At 40.6% G+C, this 19,683-nt stretch overlaps 1 protein-coding gene across 1 annotated transcript in view; it reads left to right on the forward strand.

Annotated features, from left to right (window-relative positions):
• LOC126281701 (vitelline membrane protein Vm26Ab-like) overlaps nucleotides 1–14,657 on the forward strand; it is a 30,637-nt gene extending 15,980 nt beyond the window's left edge. Inside the window, exon 2 of the mRNA XM_049980875.1 lies at nucleotides 14,390–14,657. Within this exon, the coding sequence (XP_049836832.1) occupies nucleotides 14,390–14,623 (234 nt within the window). The 3' untranslated portion in view covers nucleotides 14,624–14,657. The remainder of the gene's footprint in view (nucleotides 1–14,389) is intronic.
• Nucleotides 14,658–19,683: the final 5,026 nt, after the last annotated feature.

Genomic DNA, 19,683 nt, shown 5'->3' on the forward strand with positions numbered 1-19,683 from the left:
CTACAGGATGGCGACTTGGTTGCTATTGCGGTAATAGACTACATTCACAAATGTTCATTGCCAATCTGTGAAAAGCGTACCAGAATCCCTGCAACACGGCCTGTGATTAATTAGCACAAAGAGATAGAAAAAGGCGGTGTTGGAATATAAATTGAAAAAGTTCATCTAATTTGCATGAAATGATTATAAATTATACTTACAAAACCTTCCTCATAATTTTATTAGTGAAAACCGTATCATAATTCCTACGGTAGCTTCAGACACTAGCCTTCACGCGCACACCGAGAAACGCGGCGGCTCCTTTAATTTAGTTACGTGTACAGAGAATGTCGTTTTAACTTCAGATAACTACCTTTCTCGAAAATGACGCTTCGTATGATAAAAATGTTCTAGATGGAAAGCTAGAATTAGCAAAGGGAACATCTTCCCAGTGTAAAAATGGCTATCTCGTAACCACCACTCTCGTGTAGACTAGGTCAGTTTGGTATTTTTAAATAGCATCGCCGAATTTTCATTGGAAATTCGGATTCAATGCTTAAAATACGTAAAGTTTATTCATGCCACTGTAGTTGATAACTTGGAGTGTTCCTCATTCGGCAATTGAGAACCGAAACATTTGATTCTGTAAATGTAATTCTTTGTGTTCTGACCATTGATGCTGATGTTCAGACGTTACCTGAGTGTTACAAATGTGGCTTTAGAGTCCAAATTCTATAGCTACAGATTGAAATAACGAGAAAGAAACCTAGCTGTATGGTAATATTGTTTTATGCTTCTGTTCTATTCGGGGTTTATTGTGGTGAATCCCCAAACCATCTGAATGATTCAGTTCAGTGGTCGCCATCGAACTTTACCATCAGGGTGACTGATTTCTGTGTGGCTTTTCATCTACCCACCGTGACTCTTGCGCCAGCAACTACCGTTGGAGAACAAACCACAACAATTGTAATAATATAAAATGTCCATGATGCTATTGGATTTTTTTTATTTCGTCCGACCCTGTTCCATTAATATGTAATTTTTGCTTCAGTGTTTACCGGTTTCGAAATGACACGCCTATTATCAACCGACAAACCTAATCTTTGAAAGTAGATGTCGTACAGTGATGTTAAACATAGAGTATGCATCTCCATATTACAGGTACCTATATGCTTACAGACATTTTATTAATCGCAACTGCTCATGCAACAAGGTGCCAAAAAGCACGAATAGCGTCTGTAGAAAAAGTTAAACAGTCGGCAACAAGTACTCTCGTTGTTATCAGACTATGTGTCCACTACTACACCTGACTGACATACCCGAACTGACATATATTACTTTCAGTAGTCAACAGAACATCTTGCTAGTTTCCGCTCTCATAAATATGTGCATGCGGATGTGGCTGTCTGTCTCTTAGTGTTCTATGGTGCTACTGCACCCATTGTCATTTATTCTTAATAATTTTAACAATTAAAAAAATGTAAATTTTACATTACCAGAAATGTTAACGATATGCTTTACAGGTAGTTTACACATATATTACAGCGTTCGTAGCAGCTTATCCCTTCCGAATGATGCGAAGAAGTTACAAATAACAGTCGATGTGTTAATGGCATGATACACCTTGAATTTGTATACTAATGTTCCCACTAATGATACAGTGAGCATAATAAGAGAAAATCTCTTCCGCCATAGGAGAATGAGTGCAGAGGAAGTAAATTTTAGCAGCGGGTCACGGTTGGTGAAATTTAGTATTTAGAGTTTCGTGCGGTCTATCGATGGGTAACTGTTCATGCGGTCTCATGGCGCACATTTATACAAAGGCGCTAGAAATGAAGGTTTTCCGATAGAATCAAGAATTGCGGGACAAAGAAGCTGTATTTTGTAGACGACACAGTACAAACCGTGGACAGTTTGAAGACGATATATAATTCGCGTCACATGAATGTTGTATACACAATAAAACATGAAGTGGATGAGAAAATCACACGGTCTCCACAAAAGAGAATAGCTTAGGGTTTGTAATTTACAGGACCTTCCCCATGAACCATGGACCTTGTCGTTGGTGGGGAGGCTTGTGTGCCTCAGTTATACAAATGACAGTACCGTAGGTGCAACCACAACGGAGGGGTATCTGTTGAAAGGCCAGACAAACGCGTGGTTCCTGAACAGGGGCAGCAGCATTTTCAATAGTTGCAGGGGCAACAGTGTAGATGATTGACTGACCTTGCCTTGCAACATTAACCAAAACGGCCTTGCTGTGCTGGTACTGCGAACGGCTGAAAGCAAGGGGAAACCTTGGCCGTCATTTTTCCGGAGTGCATGCAGCATTATTTTATGGATAAATGATGAAGTCTTCCTCTGGGTAAAATATTCTGGAAGTAAAATAGTCCCCCATACGGATCTCCGGGCGGGGACTACTCAATAGGACGTAGTTATCAGGAGGAATAAAACTGGCGGTCTACGGATAGGAGCGTGGAACGTCAGATCCCTTAACCGGGCAGGTAGATTAGAAAATTTAAAAAGGGAAATGGATAGGTTGAAGTTAGATATAGTGGGAATTAATGAAGTTTGGTGGCAGGAGGAACAAGACTTTTGGTCAGGTGACTACAGGGTTATAAACACAAAATCAAATATGTAGAATGCAGGAGTAGGTTTAATAATGAATAAAAAAATAGGAGTGCGGGTAAGCTACTACAAACAGCATAGTGAACGCATTATTGTGGCCAAGATAGACACGAAGCGCACGCTTACTACACTAGTACAAGTTTATATGCCAACTAGCTCTGCAGATGATGAAGAAATTGAAGAAATGTTTGATGAGATAAAATAAATATTCAGGCAGTGAAGGAAGACGACTATTTGATAGTCATGGGTGACTAGAATTCGAGAGTAAAAAAAGGGAGAGAATTAAACATAGTAGGTGAATATGGATTGCGCTAAGAAATGAAGAAGGAAGCCGCCTGGTAGAATTTTGCACAGAGCATAACTTAATCAGGGCTAACACTTGGTTCAAGAATCATAAAAAAGATTGTATGCATGGAAGAACCCTGGAGATACTAAAAGGTATCAGATAGATTATATAACGGTAAGACAGAGATTTAGGAACCAGGATTTAAATTGTAAGCCATTTCCAGGAGCAGATGTGGACTCTGACCACAAACTATTGGTTACGAACTGTAGATTTAAACTGAAGAAACTGCAAAAAGGTGGGAATTTAAGGAGATGGGACCTGGAAAAACTGAAAGAACCACAGGTTGTATAGAGTTTCCGGGAGAGGATAAGGGAACAATTGATAGTAATGGGGGAAAGAAATACAGTAGACGAAGTATGGGCAGCTCTGAGGGATGAAGTAGTGAAGGAAGCAGAGGATCAAGTAGGTAAAAAGACGAAGGCTAGTAGAAATCCTTGGGTAACAGAAGAAATATCGAACTTAACTGTTGAAAGGAGAAAATATAAAAATGCAGTAAATAAAGCAGGCAAAAAGGAGATGGACAAGAAGTGCAAAATGGCTAAGAAGGGGTGGTAGAGGACAGATGTAAGGATGTAGAGGCTTATCTCACTAGGGGTAACGTAGATACTGCCTACAGTAAAAATTAAAGAGACTTTTGACGAAAACAGAAGCGTTTGTATGAATATCAAGACCTCAGATGGAAACCCAGTTCTAAGCAAAGAAGGGAAAGCAGAAAGGTGGATGGAGTTTGTAGAGGGTTTATACAAGGGCGATGTACTTGAGGACAATATTATGGAAATGGAAGAGGACGTAGATTAAGATGAAATGGGAGATCCAATACTGCGTGAAGAGTTTGACAGAGCACTGAATGACCTGAGTAGAAACAAGGCCCTGGGAGAAGACAACATCCCATTGGAACTAGTGAAGGACTTGGGAGAGCCAGTCCTGACAAAACTCTACCACCTGGTGAGCAAGATGTACGAGACAGGCGCAATTCCCTCAGACTTCAAGATGAATATAACACTTCCAATCCCGAAGAAAGCAGGTGTTGACAGGTGTGAAAACTAACGAACTGAAAGTTTAATAAGCCACAGCTGCAAAATACTAACGCGAGTTCTTTACAGACGAATGGAAAAACTGGTAGAAGCCGACCTCGGGGAAGATCAGTTTGGATTCCGTAGAAATGTTGGAACACGTGAGGCAGTACTGACCTTACGACTTATCTTAGAAGAAAGATTAAGGAAAGGCAAACCTATGTTTCTAGCATTTGTTGACTTAGAGAAAGCTTTTGACAGTGTTGATTGGAATATTGTCTTTCAAATTCTAAAGGTGTCAGGGGTTAGATACAGGGAGCGAAAAGATATTTACAATTTGTACAGAAACCAGATGGCAGTTATAGGAGTCGAGGGACATGAAAGGGAAGAAGTGGTTGGGAAGGGAGTGAGGCAGGGCTGTAGCCTCTTCCCAATGTTATTCAACATGTATATTGAGCAAGTAGTAAAGGAAACAAAATAAAAATTTGGTGTAGGTATTAAAATCCATGCAGAAGAAATAAAAACGTTGAGTTTCGCCGATGATATTGTAATAAAAAAAAATGGTTCAAATGGCTCTGAGCACTTTGGGACTTAACATTTGTGGTCATCAGTCCCCTACAACTTAGAACTACTTAAACCTAACTAACCTAAGGATATCACTCACATCCGTGCCCGAGGCAGGTTTCGAACCTGCGACCGTAGCAGTCGCGCGGCTCCGGGCGGAGCGCCTAGAACCGCGAGACCACCGCTGCCGGCACTGTAATTCTATCAGACAGCAAAGGACTTGGAAGAGCAGTTGGACGGAATGGATAGTATCTGGAAAGGAGGATTTAAGATGAACATCAACTTAAGCAAAACGAGCATAATGGAATGTGGTCGAATTAAGTCGGGTGATGCTGAGGGTATTAGATTTGGAAATGAGACACTTAAAGTAGTAAAGGGGTTTTACTATTTGGGGAGCAAAATAACTAATAATGGTCGAAGTAAAGAAGATATAAAGTGTAGCCTGGAAATGGCAAGGAAAGCGTTTCTGAATAAGAGAAATTTGTTAACATCAAGTATAGATTTAAGTGTCAGGAAGTCATTTCTGAATGTATTTGTATGGATTGTAGCCATGTATGGACGATAAATAGTTTGGAGAAGAAGAGAATAGAAGCTTTCGAAATGTGGTGCTACAGAAGAATGCTGAAGATTAGATGGGTAGGTCACATAACTAATGAGGAAGTATTGAATAGAATTCAGGAGAAGAGGAGTATGTGGCACAACTTGACAAAAAGAAGGGACCGGTCAGTTGGACATGTTCTGAGGCATCAAGGGATCACAAATTTAGCATTTGAGGGCAGCGTGGAGGGAAAAACTGTAGAGGGAGACCAAGAGATGAATACACTAAGCAGATTCAGAAGGATGTGGGTAGCAGAAGTACTGGGAGATGAAGAAGCTTGCACAGGATAGGGTAGCATGGAGTGCTGCGTCAAACCAGTCTCAGGACTGAAGACCACAACAACAACAATTTACAGGAAATCGACACATGCGGACATGGTTACCTACAATAACTCTAACCGTCCTCTACATCACAAAATAGCGTTCTTCAAAGCAATGGTAGCACGCTTATGGAAATTGCTACTGGATGAGGCGGAGATACGCATCGAATTCAGGACGTTCTATCAGGCAGTTGTTGCCAACGCTTACAGATCCAGAGTTGTAATCAATCTCTACCGAAGCATAAATAAATGAAGTGTGTGCTTAGTAAAGAGATTAACTTGTTTCTGCATTCTCAAACAAATGCAATATTGCGTAAAGAACGTTGGGTGTATTAAAGAACACACTAAGACAAATTCTTGGTATACCAGCCGAGGACAAAAACTAAAGTAAATGCGAGACTTCTGGTGTCTACAAATTACAATGTGGTACGTATAATGAATTCTGCACATAGCAGACGGTCATGACTTTTGAGGTACGATGCAAATAGCACATCAGTCCATCGGACAGGAAGGACTACGGACAGCCGTTAAGAACTGACGAGTGTATTCCAGGTGCCACAGCGTATACATCGAGCAAATTACACAGGGCAGGAAACGGGGCCAAATTATATATCATCGAAGAGTTGGCAGCAGATGCGGTAAAGGAAAAAAATCCGGCTAAACTGTTAAATCACCGAGCGGAATTTAGGTACAGCAGATTTTTTAAAGTTCTCAAACATATGTTACAATTTATGAAGTGTGATTCATATACTATAGTAAAGTAACGTACTGTTACGCGATGGTTATTGCTCAAAGATATGTTGTGAGCTGGACATTCCAAGTTGTAAGTACCGTTTGACGTGGTGCAGGGTTTGCATCCACTGCATGAACCTGACTGTGGACATGGATCACAAAAAATGTGTAATTCGTAGATGATCAGTACTTGTAAAAAATTTCACATGTGTGTGACGTCATTTTATACTTTTACGAGTTGATGTTTAAATTGCCTCAGCAGTTCTTTATGATACAGTAATGAATATAGCCATACCAAACTGCGAGGCAGCCCTTACTACGGTGTATGAGTTTTTCCATTTGTTAGGAACAGATAAATATGTTGGTATGTGTAGGAGCCACACTTGCGTGGTACGGGATCAATGGCTGAGACTAACCCGTAGATACGACCATGCCTTAACACTTCACCAGCACTTAAGCTATCAGTTTCACATCGCATATATGTACACGCTATACATTGTAAATACAATTTCATGTCTGAATTACATGTGATTTATTATCTAGTTTTGTTGTTTGATTGTGCCATGTAATAAATAAGTAAAAATATCTCTATACAGTAGCCATTTATATTTGAATGTATATTCACATCAGCTTATAAGCAACACATGACTTGTAATATTCCTGGTACATAGGAGCTAGCACCGTAAATATAAGGGGTGGGGGGTTTGAGCGCACATCTCGAGCTGGGTGTTAAAACATAGGACAGCTATACAGTAGGCTATGTTACACTAAGGATAACTATTCTTATACATTTCAACGTGCTATAACATATGGCGCCATATCGCACGAATATCCATAGTATATAATAGCTTTATTTATGTATTGAAATTTAGGAAAGTGCAGTTGCAACAATATTTTTGGCATAATTGCATACATACATCCACTACATTCTTATAACACGTTCATATTTTATTGTTGACATCCTCTAAGCAACAGGTGATTTTGTTTTAAGAAGAAAATGTTTAGCTCATGATACAAAACGTGGTAAGGTGTTAGGTTCTACAACCCAGGCATTGTATCAAAAGGTACGCACTGGCCACTAAAATGTCGTGTCATCAGGACTTAAGGTTACTCGCTTTCAGAGCCAGAGTTGTGTGTTGTTGTATTACCAGTGTGCGTAAGTTGCGTCCATGCGTAATCTTTTAACGTGTATTAACAGTTACTTGTACGATAGATGATAGGATATGTTAGTTGTAATAGGCTCTTTATTTATTGCGAACTGTGGGTTTGTAAACAATTGTTATAACCTCACGTAATTTGAAAAATGTATAACCGTTTTATGCCTTTCGTCTCAGTTCATTTCTAACAGTATATAGACAACTTACAATAAAAAAGCATATTTTAATTTTTAGCATTGATTCCATGTTTAGAAGGTAGTAGTTCTTGGTACTGTAGCCTGCAATACAAATACAGCGTTTAAACATCCTGGCAGATTAAACCTGCGTGCCGTACCGAGACTCGAGCTCGGGACCTTTGTCTTTTGTGTGCAAGTGCTCTACCTATTGAACTACCCAAACACGACTCACAACTCAACCTCACAGTTTCAGTTCTGCCAGTGCCTCGGTTCCTACCTTCCAAACGACACCGAGGGTTTTCTGCGAACCCCTTGCAGAACTAGCACTCCTGGAAGATTACAAACAACATCAGATAAGGAAAAAAAAAAAGTTGCGCACTTGTCTGCGAAAGGCATAGTACTCGAGTTCGACTCTCAGTCCAGCACACAGTTTTAATCTGGCACGACGTTTCGTATCAACGCACACTCCGCTGCAAAGTGAAAATCTCACTGAAAATACAGTGTTGTACAGAGGAGGGTACGCAGAGTCGTATGTTATTGTGGATCCTATGTTGCCTTGTAAACCAAAATCTTTAACATTCCCTGTAACGTAAAAATCATATTTTCTTCTGAATACTATGTTATTTTTTAAAACTTAATTGTTAACAATTTGTCTAATGGTACAAAATTTATAGTTTTCTCTCTTTTAAAATGTTATCAATAAAAGACAATGGGTGCGGCAGCACCATAGAATACTAATGGATAGCCATATGTCTTGTTGACTACTGAAAGTAATATTTGACAATTTTGTTGTATTAGGTGCAATAGTAGATACATAGGCTAATGTCAGTAAGCGTGCTTGTTACCCACTGTTTGACGTTTTGTACAGAAGTTATTAGTGCCTTTTGGTACCATATTTTATGAATAGTTACGTTTAATAAGAAGGTATGTCTATAAGTATATATGTGCTTGTAATATGGAGACGCAAACTCCATGTAAACATTGTTGTATGACATGTACTTTTTAATTTTAGGTGTGTGGTTTGAGAGTGAGAGTATCAGCCGCAAAACAGTAACCAATGAAGGAATAATTGCATATTATTACAACTGAGACCGACGAAACAAAAGATTATCCAGTTTCTAATCTTACCTCGACAAGAACGTCGTCTTCCCTTCAGTGATACCTAATTGGCTTCCGAAAGCATCTCCGTAAAATTTTCGGGCTGTTCGAACGTATCGGTAACAAATCTAGCAACCCGATAATTGCTTCGATCGCGTCCTTTAATCCGTCCTGATGCGGATACCGAACAATCGGGTCGCACTAGTGTAGTATACGCGGTCTCTTTTACGAACGAAACACACTTTCCCAAAATTCTTACAATAAACATAAATTGATAATTCGCCTTCTCTACTACCTCCCATATTGCCATAGACAATTAAGTAGCACCCAACCAATGCTGCATTCCAACACTGTGGGATTGTTTGTGCCACTCATCTGTATTAACAAGATTTATCTATTTTTCGATCTAGCTGTCATTCATGACACTAGCTGAAACGTCCCCTTAGAAAAATTTATACAAGACTGTGCTTAAACTGACACACAATATTTTTTTAGCGCAACGCAATCTGACTTTCAGTAACCCCTACAATAGAATGGCCCTGACTAACATTAACCTATACGTTTCACAAATCACTTACCTCACAAAAATCTTCCTTACTCAAGCTACTGCAATACCGCGAGCGCCACTACCGCCAGCTAAATAAAAGATTCAAACTACGGAAGGCACTAACTACTGATAGGTATAGTTAGCAAATGAAAGATTTTAATAGAGAACAAACAATGTATTTACCTTAGTAGTCATAATATATATCACTTCATGACACCAACTTTTACAAATTTCAAAACTCCGCCATCTCTCTCCCCACGTCCACCACTGCTGGCGGCTCACCTCCAACTGCGCAACGCTACGCGCGCTGTTAACATCCAGCTGCCGCTGTCCAACACTACAATGGCAGACAACAATGCAAACCAGCCACAGACTGCACATGGCACAGCCAGTGATCTTCATACAGAGCGCTACGTGGCGGCGGCGTTACCAATAAAAAAACTTAAACAGCCTACTTACACAGATATAAATTTGTCTAGGTCATCTTGTATCCTCCTGCATTCAATCAAGGTGACAATACCTTCCCACACAAAACAGCAAATAGCCGCAGACTCCTACTTATCAATCATAACCGCCATAACGGCGGTTCTACCACCCTTCCCTGCGACACTCCTGGCGATGATACTCACCATGGAGAACGGAACACTGCGTTCCGTTAATTAAGAGTTCTTCGAGCCACTCACAAAACAGGGAGCCTATTCCGTATACTTGCACACTTGCACCTTCGTTAATAGTCGTCACTGTAGCACTCTGTCATATGCTCCACGGAAATCTAGGTATATGGAATTCTCCTGTTGCCCCCATCAATAGTTCGTAGGGTGACATGTGAGAAAAGGGCAAGCAGAGTTCACACAAGCGATGATTTCGAAAACTCTGCTAAACTGTGGACAGATGTTTATCCCTCTCAAGGGAATGTATTATATTCTAACTGAAAATATGTTCAAGAATTGTGCAGCGATCAGAAGTTGGTCTGTAATTTTTTAGATCAGTCCTTTTACCATTCTTATATACAGGAGTCACCTGCGCCTTTGTACCGGTCGAATGGGACTATGCAGTGGGTGAGAGATTCACAATAAATGCAGCGTACTGTTTGTAAAACGCTATGTGGATTACTACTGGACCTGGCAACTTACTTGCTGTCAACACTTTCTTCAACACCAGGGATTCTTATTACTTAGTCCTCCATACAGACGTCACTGCGGTACTCAAACGACGGTATGTTTACACGATTCTCCTGTTGGTAGGATTTCTTAACTGCGATACTTAAAAATTCGACATTACTTTTATTGCTTTCTACTGCCACACCAGTGTGGTCAACGATTGATTGGAGAGTACCCTTAGACCCATTTAGCGATTTTCTTAGGACCTGAACTTTCTCTGGTCCTCGGCAAAATCTTTCGCTAAGGTATGACCGTAGTAGTTCTTGTAATCTTCAAGCATAGTTCTTTTTACAGACGTACGAATTTTTATTAACTTTTTACTGCCGTCATTTGATCGTTCTCTTTTGAACCTCGAGTACAACTGCTTTTGCTGGCTCAGAAATTTTCGAATCAAAAGACGGAAGTTCTTTCCTGTCCTTAATCCATTTACATAGTACATACGTTTCCTGAGTACGATACGTCATCTGTTTAATCTTTGCTCATAATTCGTTTACGTCCATCGAACTGGAACTAAATGGCGTCAATTCATTGGGTAAGTGTGATGCTAACACCTTGCCATGTCTATCTGCTCTTTCTAAGAACAATACTCTGGAAGCCTTCTTAAAGGATTTACTAACTTCAGTAATCAAAGTCGCTGTGATAACGTCATGGTCACTAAACCCTGTCTCTGTAATGACATCGTCGATTAGGTTCCATACGTTATGGGCTGACGCACTATGTGCTCAAGATAGTTTACAGAAAACATTTCAAAAGAAGACTGTCTGTCTGCATCCTGTGTAACGATTCCATAGTCGTCCCAGACTACACTCGGTAGGTTAAATATACCTCCAACTAATTTTGCATTATCTGGCTATTCCTGTACTACATTCTTAGACTGACTAATTCCGTCACAGCACAATAGGGTGGCTGGTATCAACATGAAAATTAACTTGCCTTCACCTAGACCTGTTACAAATAGCCAGGTAACTTCCCTGTCTTAGTCAAATTCGATGTCAAAAGACACAATGTTTTTGTCAACAGCAATGAATACACCCCCTTCTATGATGTCTAATCTGTATTTTCGATGACTGTTCCGTCAAATGCTAAATGTCTAAGAGCTTTCTGCTTTGGGCTACAGCCATGTCTTGGCCACGAGAGTAATGTGAGAGTGATATGTTTTATAGAGGGAAGTAAATTAGGTACCTTTGTCATGAACATACTCATAAAATTTTTATAGTCGAAGTGTTTTTACTCTGAACACCGCAAGAGTTCTTTATCTTCGAGTCGTCTGATGGCTGTTCTCCGGAGAGCCTCAACCTAATTCCTATCCGAGAAAGCGACCAAGTGTCCTCCACAAGTAACCCGTTACTCAAGTAGCTGCTTTCTGTGTGTGGTGCACAGCTGACCTGTCGAGGTGAAACCCAGAATTCCCCACCCAATAACGCAGGATAAACAATCTTCAGCCAAGAACAGGGCAGAATGGGTGAAGCCTTTTTTTGAGACACTCCTCTCATCCGAATGAAACGACCACGGTTGGCTCTGGGAAGAGAGCTATGTATTGCGAGTATTGCGAACTATGCTTGCATCACTCGCTCAAGGCCAGAATCCTTCACTACCTTCGCCTGTGTGATCTGAGGATGACCTCAGGACCTAAGAAACAAGCGTGAGGCTCAACTTGCTGATGACCGAGTGTGCATTGGTTTTCTTTCCTGCCCTGAATGCTGTCTGCCTAAGGGGCTCCAAAAACTGTCTGAAGTTGGAGCTCACGATAACCATTTAACCCAACACTCCATGTTCCTTGTCGGACCATGCTGAAGGAGCGGCCACCTGTCTGCTCACAGAGTGAGTGGATCAAGCCAGAAGGGCAGCCTCCACATTGGCCTTCGGCCTCAAGCAATGTGAACGCATTAGCATCAGCCACTCAGAAGTGAGAGATAAGGGGACTCACTGACACACAAACATGGAAATAGAAAAATAGTACATCCAGGCCGCTACTCCTGTACTATGCTAAACGTGGGTTCTAATCAGATACCATATTGGCTAACCATATTGTACTGTACTACCTAATTTGTGGTACTAAAATATATATCAAAAAATATCAACCGTTGCATCACAATGGTTTATATTTACATCGTAAATGAAATGATGAATCAGATGTGTATGTTCTTAATTGCCAACACAGGCACACGTTTTATTTGTCGAATACATTGACGTTTACGACGAATGGGAAACAATTTTTTTGTAAACCGTATGTATTTTTTGGCGTTGAATCCGGGTATACAATGAACGTGGATGGGATGGGGGGGGGGCGTTTTTATTCAAAAAATCAAATTACACTCCGCCCACACGGTACCAGTGGTTAGGACTTGGCCAATTGTAAGGCAGAACAGAGAAACAGTTGTCTCTTTTACTAATATTAACTTTTCACCCAGAATTTCTTTTTTTCCGTACGATGCGTTGTTTTCTAGATGTGCAGTATGTATGTCACGTATTGATGTAGGACTAAACAACTAAAGCATTTAAGCAATGTTTACTAGATACCATATTGATCGCGGGAATATTCTAATTTGAACTACCATACGTTTCACTACATCTAACAGGGAACCCGTCTTCTGGTTTCGTACGCCGCAATCTCATGTCGCCTCGGCTTCGTAATCGACGTTCCAGGACGTGACTTGGACGAGCGCCGGGCCCACAAACTCTGTATATAAAGGTGAGACTGCGTGTTTCAGCCACAGGGTTACCAGTAGCCACCGAGGAAGCAACATGTACAAACAGGTGAGTTAGGTAGTACTCGCTCTCCTAAAACTGCTAGTTTACAGTTCTCTCTGGAGTTCACATACATGAGATTTCTCAGACTGTGTGTGTTACACTGGAGTACTAAATGCTGAACCTTAAGTTTTATATCCAAATATTCTGCTTCGGCAGATATTTCTAGAAAGTTTTAAATACTTCGATCATCATTGCAAGTATCGTAAGATGTAACAGAGACAATATTCGTCTGGTGTTCTCACCTATGTGCGCGAGAGTGATGACACCAGGCATTGAATAGAAACTTCAGATCTTGGTAGACTAATTAGAAGTTTATTTATCCTCCTATTGGTTTGAAATGTGTAGTTGCCTAGGTACGTAATAGACTCCAGATCCAAGCTTTAGGTGTTCCATCCCGAAACGGTCTTCTGCTTTTGTCGGTCATTTGCGATAGTAATGCGTAGACAAGTAGAACGTCTACTTCAACATCGTTTTAGAGGCCACGTTAAATTGTTGGTCCACCTATTATGAGCTGGGAAAGTTTATACAAGAGTTGGGTATGGCAACACCTTAACACGCCAAATAGGCAGGCGCAGTGAAACACTCTGGATGTATTTGAGAGATTTACCTTTTAACGCACAATAACGACAAAGTTTATTCAACCCCAGATGATGAATTATGGAGATAATTTGTCCTTTTACCTTACTTTGTAGCCGACATTTCCTACAAATTGCATGAAAGTGGAATTATCCTATATTTAAATACAGAGGCTGGGAGTGATAACAGTAATACCTTTCGATGGCGGACTGTATCCCAACATACAAAGCTAACCTCGAAGTTATTCAACAGTGTCGTCCGCACGAGGGTATGAAACACAGTTGACAGTGGTGGACGTATTGGCTGGAAATATAGAAATATGGTAATCATTTCATGGAGATGAGCAAAGAGGAAACCTATATGAGATCCATCATTCATAAAGAATCTTGATGATGCGAAGTGGGGCTAAAATAGTGTTAACACTAACAGTCGTGAACTCTCGCACATCAACGAATCAAATATAACTAATAGATTATAACAATATTGTGTATATAGTCCTTTGGAGGTAACAGGATATAAATTAGCAGAGGTAGACAATAACACTTTTTTTGATGAGAGACATTTAAGTTGGTTTAGTTTTTTACGTATTTTACAAACACCATTCTATAGGTCTGAAACTTACTAGTTTTAATACTGGATTTCCTTTAAGGGCAAGTTTTACATAGCTATGTATCTCCATGAGTGAATATCAGTGCACGCTCACAAGAACAGAGTGTTTACGCTAGTCCCTGTGTTGGACCTGCAGGTGATCGTCGTCCTGGCCGTGGTGGCCGCCTGCCTGGCCGCCCCCGGCCCCAAGCCGGCCCCCGGCCTGCTGGCCAGCTACGTGGCCGCCGCCCCCGCCGCCTACACCGCCCACGCAGTCGCTGCCCCCGTCGCCTACACCGCTGCCGCAGCCCCCGTGGCCTACGCCGCACCCTACTCAGGAGCTTACGTTGCCCCGTACCATGCCGCCTACAGCGCAGCCATCCTGGGATGAACTTGGCCAACTATCAAAGACGGCAGCGTTAATGGCGTATATTGTGATACTCAATGAAATAAATCTATTATGATGTTATATTTGAGGTTTTATTCTATGGTTTCCATCACACTTGTACCTTAAAGCTTGGGTAATATCTCTTAAAAGAGGTATTGCTGTTCATCTAGGTTGCAAGTGAAAATATTTAATTTTAAAAACCGATTTTTCGGCATAAGGCCCACCATCAGTGGCACCTGAATCATTTTAAAAAGAAATAAAATTCCATATACCTATGCTTGCAACATAACATTCTGTGTACATGACAGTTTAAATACTTACTAACTTCGAAACAAAAAGCGTACGAAATTTTGATTTGGAAACAATTTTAGATGGCCACAAATGCGTAATGCAGATGTTAGCCTACATACTTCTCCGCTGCTATCTGCTATACCGGGACTCGAAACTGTTCTCTGTCTCTTGCCGCCATTGCGCCACACATTGATTAACTGAACACAGCTTAGATAATGGTTCAAATGGCTCTGAGCACTATGGGACTCAACGTCTGAGGTCATCAGTCCCTTAGAACTACTTAAACCTAACTAACCTAAGGACATCACACACATCCATGTCCGAGGCAAGATTCGAACCTGCGACCGTAGCAGTCACGCGGTTCTCGACTGAAGTGCCTAGGACCGCATGGTCACCGCGGCAGGCCACAGCTTACAGTTTGATTAGGTAATTAAAGCAATGCGCCATTTTTCCACTTGGGCTGTAATACTTTGTTCCTCTAATTGTTCCCGATTTTAGGCCATAACCTAGCCTGAACAAAGAAAAGTGTCATCTTTACATAAATGACCACGTGTTCGTAGTAGGAGTCTCCGTTCCTTTTGGTTCAAATGTGTAAGTTTTTATTCTGAAATATTTGGAAAGTGGATGCTTTAGCACCCTGCCACAATGGAATGGAATAATGTTTGTTGTTGTTAATGGTTCGGACAGCTGTGGGGCAATAAAAAAGAAGGCTAGTGGAAAAATTCCAGATTCCTTTGATAAATTTATCGATGGGGCCCCACTATGAAGAATATGTTCGTTTATCATAGAGACTACATTGTCAAAAAATTTGTGATGAACATAATGTTATAAATAGTTATAGTTTGTCAGGAGTTTTAATCATAGTCTTTAAGCCATTAAAATTAGAACCAAGTTACAGAACTCACATAAAATTTGTTAATGGCCACATATGAGAGCAGAGCCAAAACAGGATTCCAAAAGATTTACCAATGAATTCTAAGCAAAATTTTCGTAGCCAAACAAAGGATGAGACATGGACTAATGTTTTAATCAAACTGACCAACAGATGGAAAACAAGTCTGAAAGTAATCAGCGCAATGATGAAAGCAACAGAATACCGAACGATATTGAACTGTTTGATGTTTCATGCTTTCTGAAAAAAAGACTTGGAAATTAAAACTAAAATAAGGAAACAGTTACACTCTTTGCGGAATGATTTGTCTAAAAGACAGAAAGAAAACTAATTACAAAAACATTTAACATATAGTTGTATGCTCCTTGAAATTTGAATGGGAAATATCCATTAGTATCCCAACCAGCGTTTCTTTTGCAGTACTTAATGTTGCGCATCATTCAAGGATGCATGGAATGTTCCTACAACCGGCTTTGTTTCTTTCTTTTATCCAAGTAACGGCACGAACATATACACCTTTTCCGTAAGCGTAATTTTAAATGTTTTTACTCCCAGATGTCTGCGACAATAGACCATTCTGTCTTATCGTTATATTAGTAAAATAACGACACAGTTACCAAAGTACTTCTGTTATCAGTTAAGATGAAGAAGCTAGAGCTCTCAAACTTAATACATAACGAGCTATAATGTCTGAATGAAATAAACTATTCGCTATGAATGGATTAACTGTATATACTCCAGGATTTCTTTAAATAAAATATTGGCTTTTTAACTAGGAACTATTTTCTGCGCTATTGCAGTTTCGGTTTCTATGCCATTGTCAGGTTTAAGATTTGGTGCCATATTACAGCATGAAAATAGAATAAAAGTAACAATGTTTTTGTATGTTAGTGTCACTTTTAATGTTAATGGGGTCAATGGCTGTTATCAACACTATGAGTAGAGACTAACCGATAACAATCAATATGTAAAAACCTCTCCTCTTTACCTCTTACGAAAGCACGCTATACCTGCGCTGACCAGTTCTGAATCAATGACTTCCTTTGTTTTACATCTCAACTCTCTTTTACTGAACTAATCTGGATGTTTTACTTATCATTTAAACTCTAAATCTTAAATCACTAGACATACTGATAAAGCTAACATCTGTTGATACTTTCCAAATACGCTCTAAACCAAGGAAGGTCGACGTACCACGAAGGATTATGCGAATGGGACGAAACTCAGCATATCCCGAGCTTGTCAGAGGGCTTCTGCCCACAGTGCTCCAAGTGTTCTCAACTATAGAGAGATCACGTGATCTTGCTGCTCGAGACAGGATTTGGTAAGCACGAAGACAAGCAGTAGAATGACTCGCCGTATGCTGCCGCGCATTTTTTTTTTTTTTTTTTTCATCAGTCTACTGACTGGTTTGATGCGGCCCGCCACGAATTCCTTTCCTGTGCTAACCTCTTCATCTCAGAGTAGCACTTGCAACCTACGTCCTCAATTATTTGCTTGACATATTCCAATCTCTGTCTTCCTCTACAGTTTTTGCCATCTACAGCTCCCTCTAGTACCATGGAAGTCATTACCTCATGTCTTAGCAGATGTCCATCGTCCTGTCCCTTCTCCTTATCAGTGTTTTCCACATATTCCTTTCCTCTCCGATTATGCGTAGAACCTCCTCATTCCTTATCTTATCAGTCCACCTAATTTTCAACATTCGTCTATAGCACCACATCTCAAATGCTTCGATTCTCTTCTGTTCCGGTTTTCCCACAGTCCATGTTTCACTACCATACAATGCTGTACTCCAGACGTACATCCTCAGAAATTTCTTCCTCAAATTAAGGCCCTTATTTCATATTAGTAGACTTATCTTGGCCACAAATGCCTTTTTTGCCATGGCGAGTCTACTTTTGATGTCCTCCTTGCTCCGTACGTCATGGGTTATTTTACTGCCTAGGTAGCAAAATTCCTTAACTTCATTGACTTCATGACCATCAATCCTGATGTTAAGTTTCTCGCTGTTCTCATTTCTACTACTTCTCATTACCTTCGTCTTTCTCCAATTTACTCTCAAACCATACTGTGTACTCATTAGACTGTTCATTCCGTTCAGCAGATCATTTAATTCTTCTTCACTTTCACTCAGGATAGCAATGTGATCAGTGAATCGTATCATTGATATCCTTTCACCTTGTATTTTAATTCCACTCCTGAACCTTTCTTTTATTTCCATCATTGCTTCCTCGATGTACAGATTGAAGAGTAGGGGCGAAAGGCTACAGCCCTGTCTTACTCCCTTCTTAATACGAGCACTTCGTTCTTGATCGTCCACTGTAATATTCCCTCTTGGTTGTTGTACATATTGTATATGACCCGTCTCTCCCTATAGGTTATCCCTACTTTTTTCAGAATCTCGAACAGCTTGCACCATTTTATATTGTCGAACGCTTTTTCCGTGTCGACAAATCCTATGAACGTGTCTTGGTTTTTCTTTAGCCTTGCTTGCATTATTAGCCGTTACTTCAGAATTGCCTCTCTCGTGCCTTTACTTTTCCTAAATCCGAACCCATCGTCACCTAGCGCTTCCTCAATTTTCTTTTCCATTCTTCTGTATATTAGTCTTGTAAGCAGCTTCGATACATGAGCTGTTAAGCTGATTGTGCGATAATTCTCGCACTTGTCAGCCCTTGCCGTCTTCGGAATTGTGTGGATGATGCTTTTCCGAAAGTCAGTTGGTATGTCGCCAGACTCATATATTCTACACACCAACGTGAATAGTCGTTTTGTTGCCACTTCCCCTAATGATTTTAGAAAATCTGATGGAATGTTATCTATCCCTTCTGCCTTATTTGACCGTAAGTCCTCCAAAGCTCATTTAAATTCCGATTCTAATACTGGATCCCCTATCTCTTCTAAATCGACTCCTGTTTCTTCTTGTATCACATCAGACAAATCTTCACCCTCATAGAGGCTTTCAACGTATTCTTTCTATCTGCCCTCTCCTCTGCATTTAAAAATTACCGTTGCACTCTTTATGTTACCACCGTTGCTTTTAATGTCACCAGAAGGTTGTTTTGACTTTCCTGTGTGCTGAGTCTGTCCTTCCGACAATCATATCTTTTTCGATGTCTTCACCCTACATGTCATGTGTGGTCTGGCGTCTCCTTACCAGCAACAGGTCCCAGGTTCAAAATAATCATTTCCCTTAAAAAAAAAAAAAAAAAAAAAAAAAAAACGCTCAGAGCGTCGTTGCGCGAAAGTGGTAGGGATACACGGCTTGGAACTAACAGACACCACCCAGAATGTTTGATGGTCAGTGTCAGGTTATTGTCCTACCGGCGTCCAAAGCGTCTGCAGACACGTCTTCGCTGGCCATCGTAGCTCGATCCGTGAAGACGATTCTATTTCCAGGCCCTAGACAGTTGTGGGCTACCAATTTGTCACCAGCCATACGGTACGACAACCAGGAATAATGGTCTGGTTGGCCATTTCTGTTAATAATAGGATTTCTCTGGTAGGTCTGACTTAAAACACTTATCTCCTTCTCTACCCCCCTCCTCTGGTAATCATACGGGCCACCCTTACAGTACAGTGGTACGTTGACGATATTCTACAGAGCGTTTTGTTGCAATTCATGGCAAGCGATCCTGAGCTTACATTCCAGCAAGGTAATGGCAAGGGTTTCTGCTGCTTCCCTTCGTCCTTGCGAAACCGAATCATGCCTAGCGATGTTTTCGGTTTTCTCCATTGTTGAGAATGTTCGGAGCATTACGAGCAGGGCCACTGAACCAGCTCGGGATTTTGATGATTGGACTGAATTTGGCATGATATTCCTCAGGAGGACGTCCAACAACCCTTCCAATCAAGTGCAAGCCGAATAATTACTTGT

Source organism: Schistocerca gregaria, chromosome 7 (assembly GCF_023897955.1).
Source record: "Schistocerca gregaria isolate iqSchGreg1 chromosome 7, iqSchGreg1.2, whole genome shotgun sequence".
In the NCBI taxonomy this organism is placed as follows: Eukaryota; Metazoa; Arthropoda; class Insecta; order Orthoptera; family Acrididae; genus Schistocerca; species Schistocerca gregaria.